The sequence below is a fragment of the Saprolegnia diclina genome, assembly GCF_000281045.1.
Source record: "Saprolegnia diclina VS20 unplaced genomic scaffold supercont1.90, whole genome shotgun sequence".
In the NCBI taxonomy this organism is placed as follows: Eukaryota; Oomycota; class Saprolegniomycetes; order Saprolegniales; family Saprolegniaceae; genus Saprolegnia; species Saprolegnia diclina.
In genome coordinates this window covers 29146-44200 of record NW_008246157.1, presented here as the reverse complement: position 1 = coordinate 44200, position 15055 = coordinate 29146, and the positions used below count along the sequence as shown (strand labels likewise).

The 15055-nt window shown below is 56.0% G+C and overlaps 4 protein-coding genes across 4 annotated transcripts; 2 read left to right on the top strand and 2 right to left on the bottom strand.

Moving 5' to 3' along the window:
- Window positions 1-641: 641 nt before the first annotated feature.
- SDRG_15378 (hypothetical protein) lies at window positions 642-3619 on the bottom strand (the record flags this gene model as incomplete). The annotated part of the gene is made up of 2 exons (XM_008621549.1): window positions 642-2249; window positions 2294-3619. The coding sequence occupies 2 exons, from the start codon at window positions 3617-3619 to the stop codon at window positions 642-644; spliced, it is 2934 nt and encodes a 977-aa protein (XP_008619771.1).
- A 572-nt stretch (window positions 3620-4191) lies between these two features.
- Window positions 4192-12555, bottom strand: SDRG_15377 (TKL protein kinase). Its single transcript, XM_008621548.1, has 44 exons — window positions 12456-12555; window positions 12318-12410; window positions 12171-12269; window positions 12023-12121; window positions 11877-11972; window positions 11724-11822; window positions 11578-11676; window positions 11430-11528; window positions 11277-11378; window positions 11130-11228; window positions 11003-11083; window positions 10857-10949; window positions 10710-10811; window positions 10561-10653; window positions 10348-10508; window positions 9750-10298; window positions 9651-9699; window positions 9486-9599; window positions 9405-9431; window positions 9262-9357; window positions 9106-9204; window positions 8962-9063; window positions 8821-8919; window positions 8673-8771; window positions 8529-8624; window positions 8381-8476; window positions 8235-8336; window positions 8082-8183; window positions 7947-8027; window positions 7799-7891; window positions 7646-7747; window positions 7497-7589; window positions 7292-7452; window positions 6586-7243; window positions 6439-6534; window positions 6295-6390; window positions 6150-6248; window positions 6010-6099; window positions 5876-5959; window positions 5491-5808; window positions 5210-5443; window positions 5079-5162; window positions 4929-5035; window positions 4192-4877 (listed from the first exon to the last, which is right to left on the bottom strand). The coding sequence occupies exons 2-44, from the start codon at window positions 12405-12407 to the stop codon at window positions 4253-4255; spliced, it is 6063 nt and encodes a 2020-aa protein (XP_008619770.1). The 5' UTR covers window positions 12408-12410; window positions 12456-12555; the 3' UTR covers window positions 4192-4252.
- A 267-nt stretch (window positions 12556-12822) lies between these two features.
- Window positions 12823-13067, top strand: SDRG_15376 (hypothetical protein; the record flags this gene model as incomplete). The annotated part of the gene is made up of 3 exons (XM_008621547.1): window positions 12823-12828; window positions 12873-12962; window positions 13014-13067. 3 exons carry the CDS (start codon window positions 12823-12825, stop codon window positions 13065-13067), a joined length of 150 nt encoding a protein of 49 aa, XP_008619769.1.
- A 314-nt stretch (window positions 13068-13381) lies between these two features.
- Window positions 13382-14472, top strand: SDRG_15375 (hypothetical protein; the record flags this gene model as incomplete). The annotated part of the gene is made up of 6 exons (XM_008621546.1): window positions 13382-13384; window positions 13438-13686; window positions 13740-13817; window positions 13861-14103; window positions 14144-14269; window positions 14320-14472. 6 exons carry the CDS (start codon window positions 13382-13384, stop codon window positions 14470-14472), a joined length of 852 nt encoding a protein of 283 aa, XP_008619768.1.
- Window positions 14473-15055: the final 583 nt, after the last annotated feature.

The window sequence follows — 15055 nt, the reverse complement described above, 5'->3', positions numbered from 1 at the left end:
CTGGTACAGCAACACAATCGCACTGCGTCGACTAATTATACTTGCCCGAGGCAGGAATAATTCCTTTTAAATGGCTGCGTGGGCAGACAACTCGACCATGTAAGCTCCGATAACACGTAGCCGATACCACGCTCTCACCCTTCGCCCAACTCGACGACACGCAGTGTTTCAATTAGTACAAACTTGTACTAACTAGTAGCTTCACAACCAATTACCGGTAAGACTAGGGTTAACCTCATGGGCGCCACGGCAGCCAAAGCAAGGGATGACAAGCGCATCCACGGGCTCTTGGACCCGTGTTGCTGTACGTGCGCCACGTGCAACGCACTTCAAGAGCTTCTTCGGGCGCGACAGCGGATGCTGGATACGATCCTTTTCGACGCGGTGCCGACGAAGCGCGGACGATTGTCGACCTGGAGGCAGCGGGCTTTGTTGACGACTGTGACAATGTCATGACCAAAACGTACGCCGACGACGAAGACGCGGGTGCCAAGGACGGGGACGGCTACATACCGCCATCATGGTAGCCGATGCACCACTTTTTGTGTAAGACGTGTCAAACAACAATTATCGACAATAGATACATTCAATCTAGGGTCCTACCCTTTTGCGTATTGACCTTGATTCAATGCAGCCGTCGTCTAAAATGATCGTCGCTGACGCTTGACGCCATGTTGATGCGGCGCGTCGTCGTCGGTCGCTGTATCGAACGCCGTTGGTCGTTGCGCGTCGGCCACGATGGTGTCCAGAACCGCAACACGCGCGCGGTCCTCGGCATCTTGACGCTGGGCACGGACAAGCTCGTACTGTTGGCCCGCACTCACGCCGCCTTCAACCGGCACTTTTGTGACTTCGACATACGACGCATGACGCTTGTGACGTAGCTCGAGGCGGTGGTCGTTGGTGTCGATACAGCGCCGCCCGGGTTCACATAGCGTCGGTACTTGCAGCGAGCGCAGTCGGATGCAGGTGCCGTCGCTCAAGAAGTCGACCACGATCTTGCAGAAGTAGCAATGACTTGCATCCAGTGGCGTGGCGTCAAAGACGTAATCGCTGATGATAGGAAGGGGTGGGCGGCTACGGACGCCGCCAAACACAGCGAGGCAGCGCTGTACAATTCCGTTTATCTCGTCGACGTGCTGTGGTGTGACGCTTGCAAGCAGTTGGGCCAAAGGAAAATAGAGTTTTAGAGCTCGGTCTCGGATGAACAAAGAAGCGGAGTGCGACTCGTCATCGTCACCGACCTTCAGAGTTGACTGCGTCACCGGGGTCTCACGGTTCACGGCCTCGAGCCATCGCTGGAGAAGCGACGGCACTTGTGTCGCGTCGACGATCGCAAACACCTCGACCGCCAGCAACCCTGGTTGCTCCCACGAAGTGTAGGCGCCACAGTACCTTGGCCGCGAGAGGTGCTGGGCCGACAGCGTCGGCGCAAGTGCCAGAACATGCGACGCAATACGAGCGCGCACATCGTCCTGCAGTGTCCGTTGTTGGAGCAGCTGCCGTGTGCCGACAAGTGACGCTGGAAAAAAGAGCGTCCAGATCGCTTCAAATCGAACGGCGTCGCAGCGCCCGACTCGGTCCAGCAGATTGAGAACACTTGCAAAGATGGTCGTTCCCAGCTTTTCATGTTGCACTTTGTCAGCGTGCGTGAACGTCTTGAGAGCGCGCTCAATGACGCGGACGTATCGGTCGATGGAGATCGTGGTCTGACTTTTCAACGCCATGACGAGCGCTTCCGGAAGATACGAAAGCAGCTTGGATGTCATCGACGGTGTCCGTAGGCTGAGCAGCGTCGACGTGCCGGGTCTATGATTGTACACAAACGACTCGACCACAAGGATCATACTTGGCGGCAAGAAGGTGCTGAGGTAGTTGCCGCCGGCCGCATTCGGCGCGCCTTCGTCGAGGTACCAGTCGAGGAGGACGACATGGGTCGCAAACCGACAGAGCATCTCGATATTGGAGTCGCTCTCTGGGAGGAACCGATGTTGGTCGAGTGCGCGGTGGTAGCACAGCTTGATCAGCTCGCACACAAACGGCTGGTGGAGTGGCGGACACACGGCGTCGGTCGCGATGCCTGCAAGGCTTGCGAGGAGCCGCGGCGCGCAGTCAATGTCAATGTACTGCCACGGCGGCGCTCGAAACATGAGCGGCCGGTACCACCGAGAGAGCAGACCGAGCATCGCCGGTGCCAGCCATACCGCTCGAGACATGCATGAATGCACGCGGCGACCGTCTTGATGGACCTGTCGTAGCCGACAGAAAGGCCATCTCGGAGAAAAATGATGACCAGCTCGACGTTATCAAGCGCCAGAAGCACGTCACACAGCTTCGCGAGGGGCGACGTTCCCGAGCATTTGCCGACGCGACCGAGGTGTTCAAGGCGGCAGACATCGAGTGCGCCGTGCAGAACGTCTCGGATGCTCAGAAGCCCAAGGCACGGCTGGTCCACAGTATTGTTGGTAATGGCTTCAGTCACGAGCGGCAGCACAATGTCCAGACCGAGGATACTCGCCCGATACCGCTTGAGCCAGAAGATGAGCGCGAACGGCGGGCACTCGAACGAGTCGTGGTCGATCGGCGTGTTGTCAAAGAGGAAGGCGTCGACGCGGCTGCCCACGAGCGCGTCCACGACCGTCGAAGGGATCTGACTCGACGGGTGCGGCGTGCACGTCGCGACTTGATTCGTAAACTGGGCCTCGTACACGTCGTCATCGTCACTGTGTTCGTCGTCGCTGCTGCGGCGGCCACGTCGCAGCTCGTTCTCAAAGGCCACATCCTCGTCCGACTCTTTGGCAAACGTCACGATCGCAACGTCGTAGAGTTCAGTGGTCAAGAGCACACCCACCAAGCCGGTTTCGTACCAACCGAGAGAGCCAAAGGTCCAGACACGGTCGATCGAAGCGTCTTCGTCATTACAGAACGCTACGCGGTGGTGCGTGTGTAGCGGCAGCTCAGCGACACGCTGGAAGGCGGCGATGGCCTTGGCTTGGTTGCATGGCGCTGGAACGTCATCGTCGTCGTCGATCATGACGAGACGGAAGACGAGTGCCATGCGCACTCCTCTTGTGATGGGCGTCGAGGTCGGGACGAGGTCGCGGTACGTCGTGACCATCTCGACTTTGCGACTGTTGGGCGTCCATGTCTCGGTCATGTAGCCATAGCGAAATGCCATCTTGCCGCCGTCGTAGGCCGACGGCAAGTGCAGAATCATGTAGCCAAAGGTATCGTCCGGCATGGTTGTTGGGAGGAGCGCGGCGCCGGTGCCAACGGCGTCGACAACGAGGTGCGAGAGAACGATGTCGGCGTCCGTGATCGCACGGGCCGCCTCCCGATGGAGCACGTCTTTAACGACCAGGCGCCACGCAGTAGGCCGGGCAAAAGCAAAGGACGCCGGTAGAAGTGTGCCATTGGGAATGTCAAGTGCTGCAAGGGTTGTTGCGTGTGCAGGTGCGAGCGGCCACGTGATGGCACCGTCGATGCCGTCGATGCGAAGTGGTGGCGCGTTGCTGGCTCTGAGACACCTGGTGCGCACATTGGCGATAGCGTCATCGATCAGGTTCGCGGCGTCCAGGTACAGCGCCTTGTCCGGGTCGTCGGTCCTGGGTTGCCACATCGCCGGCGCTTCAGTGTGAAATCCCGTCAATGATTTGCTTGCCAAAAGACAGGCGGGCGTTCTGGCTAGTGGTACAGCCAGTCCAGTACATGGACCGCCTTTATAACGTTTTGGCTCGTATGTGGTCCATGCGATGGCCATGTACCCGAATAGAGACGGGCTATTGGATGGAGTTTTCACACTCAAGCTTGCAAAGCGTACGCAGAAGGATCTTTATACATAGCACTGCCTACTGCATGCGCTAGACCAAGGACTACCAGCGAGAATGGCCGAGGTACCGCTTATGTCCCTTCGATTTGGCGTCGGCCACAGTGGCTCTCGCGACGACGCGGGTGTACCGCCAAACGACGTCTCTACAGTGTATACTAGTAGACGGTTGGTACCACTAAGACTAAGGAGAGCTGGGTTCGAGTCCCACTCTTGAGATCGCCACGGTTCATGTACTCGAAAACCGACTGCAGCTTGAACGGGACGTGCAAGCTCGCGTCAAGGGTATTGGTGATGTACGGGCTATCCCACGTCACACAATGCTCTGATCGGTCCATCAATAACTCGGCAAAACACAGCAAAACTACACAGCATCACAAAGTTCATTGGAGCAGCGCTGTGTAGCCTTGATAGAGCCCACGTGTGCTACTTGGACTTAGCGCAGGACCTGACGTAATCCCAAATCCCTCGGAGTAGCAGCTCGACGAGGTCTGCGGCCGTCGGGCGATGGTGCGGGTCGACGTCCAAGCACAGACCGACGAGATTCCGATACCACTGCTCGCAGTCGTCGCGCAGCGTGGGGCGCAAGCCGCCGTCGACGACCGCCGTCGTGATCTCAACGTCGTCTTCAAAATCGTAGTCGTCAAAGGGCAACTTCAACGTGTCGAGCTCGGTCAAGAGGATGCCAAAGGCGTAAATGTCGGACGCGAACGACGGAGGCGAGTGGCCGGCAAGCACTTCGGGCGCCGTCCACGCCAGCAGCGCATCGTCAATCGCCGACGTGCCAGGGACGCCGACTTTGGTGGACTCGGACGAATCGAAAAAGACGTTGTGGCTCGAGAGATACCCGTGAACGAGGCCGTGGCTATGAACTTCGGCGAGGGCCTTCGCCACGGCGTAGGCGACTTGGATCTGGTTCACCTTTTCGTCCAGCTCTAGTTTGCACTCGTCCGGGACTTGTATCAACTCATAGAGACTATCGTGATGCGACACGACAATACTCGTCGGGGCCACGCAAGCCACGATCTTCAGGAGATGCGGCGATGAGCAACTGTACATCGGGGCCCTTCAACTTCTATTGTCCATCCTGCAAGAAATGTACCTCACGATAGCGTCGAAGTGCTCGACGGTACGGACGCGCCGGTGCGTGACGATGGCCTCGTGCAATTTGAAGGGCACACCGGGCTTTGGAAGCTCATCGGCCAATATCTAGGTACCATACATATCCCCCGTGTATGAAGTACGATTTTACCTCGGGCTCTGACTCCATCCTTGTGGGTCCCATGGCGGCCGCCCGGTCCACCGGACTCGTACTCCCATGCGACGTGCAATGGCTCTAAAGAGAAGAACGTTGAGTGCGTCATATTGGTGCTATCATCAAACCTGATCACGCGGTGTCATAAAGGGACAGACCTCGCCATCAAGAAGGTGCTGAAGACACACAAACCGCCCAACGCAGCGGGCGCCGCCGAGCGCCCCCGTGCCCGCTTGTTCCTGCTCGTCGTCTGCGATTCGATCCTTGCTCTCCAGCGTCCGCAATGGCTGCGCAGCCAGCTCGTTGGTGCGCGCCAGCCAGCGTAGAATGCCGTGTGGGATCTCCGGTACATTGTTCGGAGCCTACAAGGAGGTGGTGTGGGCCTTGAAAACCCCTTGAAAAATCGTACGAGCCGCGTTGCTGTCGGTTTCATGGCCATCTTGAGGCGAATGTTCAGCATCTTGAGCTCCGTCATACTCTTCCGTGACTCCGTGCCGCACTTGGGGCAGATCATCTCGACGATTGTCATTGTCGACTGGTGACAGTTATTGCACGTGCGCATCCACATGACGGAGAAGCCGCGATGGTGCAGCCGCATCAAGCGCCGGACCACCGCGACCATGCGGTCCGTCGACGATGCGTCGTGGCCACACGAACAAACAGCATCGACCGCATGCCAGTTGCCACACTCGGCGCACATGATCACGGGCTTGTCAACGTTTTCTTTCTACAGACGTCAATGGATGCCATCGGAATCGTCGCCAGCATCAAAGAAGGACACTTGGTGCACGTACGCGAGACTCGGCGATCGTGAGTGCTGACACGTAGTAGTCCGACACGCCAGCGTTACGAGCCTTTTCAAGCAGGGTTGTTCCGTCCTAACCATGGTTGTGCATGAGCGAGACCATGGACGTGGGTCCAGTGCGACCAGATTGCAAACGTCGGCTCCTGTCGCTAGGAGCGGCGTGATGCACGTTCTTGCCGTGTTCAATGCGATCATGAGCGCCGTCTTGCCCTCCTACGTCGTTGTTTGATACGTTGATATGTCGGTAACGATCTCTTTCGTACGTGGTTGGGTGTGTCAACGTCGGCCCCTGCGTCGATAAGCATTTCCAGGGTTTTCTTCGAATTTGCGGATACAGCTCCGTGGAGCAATGTGGTGCCGTTCTACGCACTCAGGTTGGTCCCAACCTTTGCAAAGAGCACGTCATACATGTAGCTCGTTGACATTGGGCCAGCTTTTAAGGAGGTATCGAAGCGTCTTGACGGCACCAGATGTCGTGGCAACGACGAGCAGTATCGAACCGACCTACATGATCGATTTCAAATGCTCCTTTTTCATGTGAGGACGTCATACGATGGGTGGCAAGGCATACGGCATGCTGTACCCGAACAGTTCCCTCACCGCGTCGATCTCGTCATTTGCCACCGCACGCAAAAATGTATCTGTCTCCTGAATTGCCAACTTGTCAGATATAACGATTGGAGAAGACAATATGCTTACCGGCGATTTTGTGGCCGTCGCAGGCGCCGCCATTTCCTTCTGCAGCACCTCGACAATCTGGTTGGCTGTCGGCCTCGATTTTGGGTCTCCGAGTAGGCACGTCTCTGCCAACTGGCGCAGCCACAGCTGGCCATTCTTCGTCAACGTCGGACGACGAGTGCCACGGATGACACCGTCCACAAACATAATTGGATCCTGGACGTCCTGGTCAAAGTACGGCAGCTCGCATGTGTCGAGCTCCGTGAGGAGAACGCCAAAGGCGTAGATGTCGGCGGGTCGACCGTACGTCGTGCCTCCAGCCTGCAGGATCTCGGGGGCCATCCAGTACCGAGTACCAGGCGCTTCGGTCATGTCGGTGGCTTCGAGCCGCGCCAAGCCGAGATCGGCGAGCTTGATTTCACCACCTGCACCCAAGAGGACGTTGTCGCTCTTGACATCGCGGTGCACGAGCTTCTTGGCGTGAAGGTCTTTCAAAGCGTTGGCGACGACCCACGCCACTTGGAGGTTGGTCACGGTCACGCGTGTACGTCCGTTGAACCGTTTTTTGTCAAGGTACGTCCGAAGACTGCCGCTGTCCATGTAATCAAATAGAAGCGCCGGGTTCTCAGAATCGCAGTCTGCGATGGCCACCAACCGCATGAGGTATGGCGACGGGCAGCTACATAAATGTTTCGATGAGCGCTCGATCAAGTACATTCAGAGATACGTAAGAAGTGCGTTGACTTCGGCCTCGAACGGCATGCGGAGACCTGCGTTCTTGAGCTTCTTGATCGCAACCTTTTGGCCCAAGTACCAGCCGAGGAGGACGACACCAAACCCACCGGCACCGAGCTCTTTCGTGGTCACTTCGTACTCGGCTTCCGAAATCTACAGCAGCGGGCTGAAACTCTTGTTCTCTACAACAAGCTTACCTCGACCACGGACTTGTGTGTGCGATCAAAAAGCTTTTTGGCCATCGAGCGACTGCCACCCTCGATCGCAAGTGCCAGTGGCGTCTTTTGTTCCTACAACACAAGCACGCAAAGTCAAAATGTGCGAGACGTAATGTAGTCTCGCGTACATGGTTGCGTGTATCGCATTGGGCGCGCGGTTGGGCGAGGAGCAGGTCAAGTATCGCCTCGTTGCCGGCGAGTACGGCGCTGTGGACCAGAGAGTTGCCCGCCTGGAATTTCCAACGACGATAGGCAGCATAAATTTCGAGGGGGTTTTGTACCTCGTCGGAGAAGTTACAGCTGTTTGGCTTTTGAAGCAGGGCGGCAAAGCGGGGTACATTTTGGCGACGCAGTGCGCGCATCAATGCTTGCAGCTATGACACGATGTTTATCACGATTTGATTTGGGATTTGAAATGCTGGGACGTACATGATTACTGGCGGGCGTCACAATGTGGTCCATTTCGCGGTCATTCATTCTCAGGACCAGGTCCAAGGCGTTTACGCCCAACTATTCCATGACCCTTTAGTCATAAAGCGTTACGTAGGCGTGATTGTGATGGACCTCTGTCTCTCTTTGGTCAACATCGACGCCCGCTTGGATCAGTCTTCGAACAATTTCATGGTTGCCATTGAGCAGAGCGGCATGCAAGATCGTTTGGCCGTCCTACAGGACACATGCGCGTCACAAGAGGAGCGTCACAATGTACAGCCCTACGTCCTGGCATTCGTGGAGATCAATGTGGGGCGACGCCAGAAGCGCCGCAGCAACATCCATGCGGTCTCCTTCAATGGCCGAGACGAGCAGCGATGCCAAGTCCTACACCCGACGACCTATGAGCAACGTCAAGGCGGTGTATGTACATGTTTGGCGTTGACGTCGGCGCCTCGGGCAAGTAGCGCTGGAATGACCTTGGCAACTCCATATTCGCAAGCACAATGTAATGGGCTACGTCCGCTCTACGCGACAGGAAATGCGTGAGCTCTATCTCATGGGATGCAAACACAAGACCGCGAGGACGTGGACGTCAGCACCCGCCTCCACAAGAAGTGTGGCCACGTTGTCATGACTGCACATAAGGGCAATATGCAATGGCGTCTCGCCACCCTACAATAGACCCCTTTAGCATGTCACATGTGCGCAGCGCAGAGAGACCGCATTGCGCTCGGACGTTCGTGCGCTGCAACTGACGAGCAAGGCAGCGACGTCTTTGCGTCCATACGACGCTGCAAAATGCAATGGTCGATTCATGTTCTAGCGCTCGAGTTGAGACAATGTTGTATTCGAGTCGCCGAGTATGTACCACATCGGTGGCCTCGAGATCGGCACCAGCGTTCACAAGAGCAAGCACATTCGTCAAGCACCCTTCCGCACTCGCCAGATGCAACGGCGTGTCTTGCGCCTAAAAGGAAATGAGCGGTCGTCATGTCGCTCTTGTCCATACGCCGTCCCTGACGTTGACATTGGCGTTTTCGACGCGGAGCAGCCTCTCGATTGTCTTGCTCGAGCTCTGTCTCGCTGCTTGATGCATTGCAGTGGAATGACTCTACAAGTGGATTAGTCGCTTCTTGAGCGACGACGCCCGTACGCAGCAAGCTTTGTTCACGTCGGCGTGATATGCGAGCAGCACATCGATCACGGCGATGTCATTGAAATGCACTGCATGCATCAGTGGTGTCATATCCCCCTACATCATACATGTGCGATATACACTGCAAGACGAGTGAGCAACGTCAGAGTCTACCACTCCTGTGCCGTCGGGGTGCACTCCACTCTCTATCAAGGTGCGAATGATTTCGACTTTGCTGTCCTCGATGGCTTCGATCAATTCCTCGTCTCGCTACGTAGAAAATTACACAACTAAATGAAAAGCAATAGTTGCTATACCGAAAAACTCGAGAACTGCCCAATGCCCTACCAAAGCAAAAGATGACCCCATTCTCGAATATATGGAAAGTCAATACTAACCAGAGGGAAGGCAGGCGACACTGTAACCAGCGTTGTCGTTGAAGGAGCTGCGGGCATCGTCCGTCTTTCGATGCCAGCAGGCAGCGAGACGTATTCAGGAACTTGAAGACCCGCCTAGTCAAGGTTGAACAATTGACTTAGCCTACAAAGCAGGTGTTACAGTACCGCCTTGTCTTGTTCAAAGGCATGCATGGACGCCACAAGGTGCAGCTGCCTACAGGTACCATTTCGACACTCTTTGCATAATTCAGAGGTACGACGTACGATTGCAACTTGGGCAGCATGAGTTCGACGATCTCGGCCGCCGTTGGACGGCGCGTTGGATCCACCGCCGTGCAGTCCGCTGCAAGAGCTTGGGCCCACTCGGTGCTTGGATCGGTAGGGTTAGGGTACAGCGTCTGGAGGAGAATCCCAAACGAGTAAATGTCGGCCGCCTTCCCGTAGCCACTTCCGGACGTCAGCACTTCGGGCGCGCGCCACTTGCTCGTGCCAGCCCCCGTCGTCATGTACGTTGACTCTTCTTTGGCGATACCGACGTCACCCACTTTGATGTAGTGCTTGGACGAGAGGAGGATGTTGTCGGGCTTGATATCCCGATGGACGACGTTCTTCTTGTGGAGGTCGTTCAAAGCGTTGGCAACGACCCAGAGAATCTCAATGGGCGTGTAGGTGACAAGGCCCACCTCGTCCTTGGCCAACTTCTCGAGGTACGAAGTGAGGCTGCCGCCGTCCATGTACTCGAAAAAGAGCTGCGGCGCGTCCGATGCGGCATCAGCGGTGGCGATCAGCCGCACAAGGTACGGCGACGGATTGCTACGTTGCCATGTGATAAGTGATGCGAACCAAACATCTGTCATCTTACTTTTTGAGGATTTGAATTTCATCTCGAAGGCTTGCGGCACCGAATTTAGAGTTCCGTAGCACCTTGACGGCTACGCCGTGGCCATGAAGCGTGCCCTTGAAGACGATGCCAAAGCCACCGCGGCCAATCTCTTGGAGATGCACCGTGGAGCAAGGATCCACCTATGAGCAACAGGCACACTGTCTCATTGAGTCCAATAAGACTGGTTCATGCCTCGGTCGAAATCGAGGCTTGTACAGCATGCAACCGATGAATGAGTGACGGGATACCCAGCTTTGCGGCAATCGTTGTCGGGGACTCGCCAAACTACAGAGCACAGACGTCCACTTTGAGGGCCAGGATACTATAAGCGCTCTCAAGACCTTATTGACACCGTAGAGTTCGCACTCCTCGTGGTGCAAAAGCTCTGCTAAAAGCGGTTCGTGACGACCGAGCAGAGCCAAATGCAAAAGCGAGTTGGCGTGCTAGCACATTTCGTGAGCATTTATCACATAGAGCAGCACTAGTACCTCGTCCGTCTCGTTGACGCTAAGGCCTTCCGACAAGAGAGTTTGGATGATTTGGACATCACCAAGCCGGGCTGCATGGAGCAGCTCCATTTTCTGCGCGCAGCAACAATATCGCACAATGATAAACATTCGTCAATGTAGTGTACCTTGGTACGCACATCATGAAGGACAGCAAGGACATCCTTGTGTCCGCCCTCGAAAGCAGCGTCAAGTGGCGTTGTCCCGTCCTACAAGCGGTACGCAGACTGAAATAAGGGGATCGTATCCACTTACAAAGGCGAGCACGTCGAGTTTGGCTCTCGCGTACGCAAGCTGGCGCACAACGTCAACATGGCCACGGCAGGCGGCCCCATACATTGCTGTAGCCCCTGCCTGTCCAGGCATGCGCGATGAGTTCACTGGCAGCAGCAAGAGTTGTACCTTGCTTTCGATCACATTCACGTCGGCTCTCGCCTCGAGCAGTAGTGCTACAATTTCCGAGTGACCGAAGGTCGCTGCCGCCACGAGGCATGGGCATGGAGTCTATATTGCGTGTGTAAATCCCCCTTGGCCTTGTACTGTATGCAATCCTACGGTGTCGGTTGGGTTGACGTTCGCTCCACCCTGCAGCAGGGCCCCCACCGAGTCGGTACGACCCGTGACACAAGCGACATATAATGGCGGGTATCCAGCCTAAAAGCGTCAGTCAGTCAGCACATCAACCGATTTGATTGCGTAATACAGGTGACGTAGCGTTTGGGTCTGCGCCATTGTCCACAAGAAGGCGGACCATGTCGGCATGGCCTTTATGCACCGCACGAAAGACAGCCCCCTCCCCGTTCTAGTGTGTGTCACATGTAAACAATTGTGTGTATGAATCGAGGATACCTTGTCGACGCTGGCCAGGTTGGCACCGGCCGACACGAGTCGCAAAGCAGTGGCGACGTGTCCAGACGACGCTGCAATCAAGATCGGTGCGATTTGTGTCTAGAGCATCAACAGTACTAGTACATGGGAACGAGAAGCAAAAGTCTGCGGTACATCGCCTTCGAAGTTGACGTTGGCTCCAGCCGCAAGGAGCTCGTCGATAATGTCTTCTTTGCCGGCACTGGCCGCGACTTGTAGCGGTGTCCCAATCTAGTGTAGAGTTGTGTGACCTTATGCCATAGCGTGAGAGCGACGCGTACCGGACAGCTGTAGTTGACGTCGGCGCTATGCTCTAGAAGCAGTCGTACGAGCTCGACGGAGCCACCAAAAGGTGACACAATAAGTGCTGTCTCGCCTTTCTAATCGAAGACTCTGGAACATAAAGTCATTTGCTGCTCTACGCCGCACCAGTGCAGTCAGGTCGACAGTGGCGCTGGCGTTGAGAAGCAACTGCGCGACACCGACGTAGCCTTTCTTCGCCGCAGTAACGAGCACTGGTGTTCCATACTACACATATTGACGTTAGTACCGTATCGGTAGTTTGAGGTGGCATACCTTGTCGCGGCTATCCGGGTCGACGCCGCTCTGGAGGAGTTCGGTCACTCTCGCAGTGTCGCCACGAGCGACGGCTCTGGTGAGATCCATAGTCTACGGCGTCGTATGTAATGAGATGTCATTGAGTGTCATTCGCACCCGCACGCGCTTGCTTCGAGTGTGCTGGAAACAGAAGTGGCCTCCAACGGCAGTTGATGCGCCGCACAACCCCGTGCAATCGATTTGTAGAGGGGATTCGTCGACCACCAAATGATAGAATGTATTTTTGAAGGTTTTGGATCGCCACAGCAGCCTGTGTTTCTGGAAACACGAGCTATTTTTCAGATCGATTTCAGAAAACTCCAGTGAGAAAACTCAATACATTTAAAATACCTGTAGCAATGAATACCCCGAAAGACGACTCTGATATTCAATCGCACTCTCAAACTCAATTGCACAGGATCGCGACCGGCGACGATGGGATCGAGCCCTCATTGCCGTTGCTTCGAGACCAAGCAGCAGCAGCATGAAAGTACGAATCGCGGCCTCTGCATGGCCTCATGGCCTCCGACGTAGATGACACGACGCGAAGCAGTCGCGACCGGCCACGCCGCTGTCGCCACCGACCTGCTACGAACCGGCGCCGACGTCAACGCCCTGGACGAGGTGCGTCGATCGCCATGCAGCCTATCGCCTCACTGCGTCGCGGATCTGTAGATGGACCACCCGATGCTGGCCGTGGCAGCGCTGCATGGCCACGGCGGTCGTTGAGGCGCTTCTCGAGGCCAACGCGAACGTGCATGCGACGACACCGGTGCGCCCGGCCTTCGGCGCACGACGACTAGAGCTCATGGAACGTAGGGCCCATGGAAATCTGCTCTCGAGACTTTGTGTCGCTAGTTGTACACTACTTAAGAATGGACTCGATCCCAACTGGACGATTGATGTACACGTTGTCATATCGATGCAATAGTTCCATTACAATGGGATAGGGCTCGACGCTGCCGCTGACGCTGGCCGTCAGCACCCAAAATGAATCCATGGTTCAGCTTCTCCTTGCTCGTGGTGCTCGTGTTGATAGCAGCATGGTACAGTACTTACTCGCATTTTGTCGTCGCGCTCTCTCTCACGAAAAGAGTAGGATGCGATGACGCCCCTGCAGCTAGCGGCGAGTGAGGGCAACTTCGACATGGCACACCTTCTTCTGGGCGCTGGCGCCAACGTCAACGCCGTCAGCGGCGTGATGCCACGAAAATCAAACGACATGGAGGGTCTCAGCGGCATGGTACAGGACGGTTCTTCGGCGCTCTACCTCGCTGTCAAGAACGATCTGGAGCGCGTAGTGCGTCTCCTTTTGGATGCTGGTGCCATCGTCCAGCCCGCCCACGAGGTGCTTTTGGTTCAGCGAACACGATCTATACTCAAGCGTGTGATACATGGTAGGGCGCCTTGTGTCCGCTTGCACTTAGCATGGCCGAAGACAACCTCGAAGACTTTGTCCCACTGCTCCACGACGCCAAAGTTGCGATAGCCAATGCAAAAGCACGTGGCATTCGATCAACAGTGCGTGCTCGGGGTGCGGTCGCGATTAAGCGAGAGCGAGAAAGATCAAGTGCGCAAACGACTTATCGCGCTGCCCCACGAAGGCGTAGCTATCGCCTGGACGCCACCTTGCGCAGCGTGGTCGAACGCGCCCGTGTTTCTCCTCGCGACAGCGTGCCCGACGTGCAAGACGGAGCTCACGCCCATGGATGAGCTCAAGATGCTGTTGATTTACTTGAAGACAGCGCTCAACACAAGAACACCGGTACGTTCAACACTTGATCGTCTCGTAACTAAGGCATTAGACACCGTTGCAGCCGATTCCTCGCGAAGCCTTGGCGTGTCTGGTGCAGGCCAACGCACCGACCCCAGAGGAAATTGCTGTCACGGCCGAGTGGGCGCACCGAGGAGCTCAGCACGCGCACTCCCAGGTATATCATTACACAAGTATATATGAACGTGTTTCGCTTTATCTTCATAGTTACACAAAGACTTCGCATACGTATCGCAACAAGATGCTGACAACTGCCAGGCGCTTGTGGCCGCCATTGAGAATTGCGATGCTGCGACATTCGAGATGGTCTTGAACGAGCCGTCTGACCACGTTTGCAAAGATATCTCGGTACCAGTGTAGCGTGACGTTCTTGACCGACGTGCTGACGGTACCGCGAGACGCTACCACCTACAAGTCGAGTGACGTGGTTCCATTAGAGCTCGGCTTCGGGGCAGGGCGACAACATAGTGGCGAAAACGTTGTCGTGTTGCACTACTAGTACATTGCGTCGACTCATACAATGTGCGTAGGTTGCGCTCACCAAACATTCTCGTGGACGGGGCATCGCCGGCAGAGACTCACCGGCACTTCTTGAATGCACTGCCGGTCTGGTACCGGCTAAACGGTCGACCGTCCAAGCTACAAATCGCGCACGTCGCAGCCAACGCACTGGTCGACTTGCACGCTGCGGGGCGTGTGCATGGACGACTCTCAAGCTACAGCGTGTACGTCAACGAGACAAACAGCGACGTCAAAGTCTGTGTAGTCTGTATTGCCCAGCACGAAATCGCTTTTCACCAAGCAAAATAGATCCACCGAGGCTAGTGAACCATGGCTTTTGTATCAATGTGTCGAGTTACAATGCTGCCTGCACGTGTTGGCGGACGCGGTGTGCGACTTTCAAAGCACTTGGCCGATCTTCGGGTGCATGCGCCAAGCATGC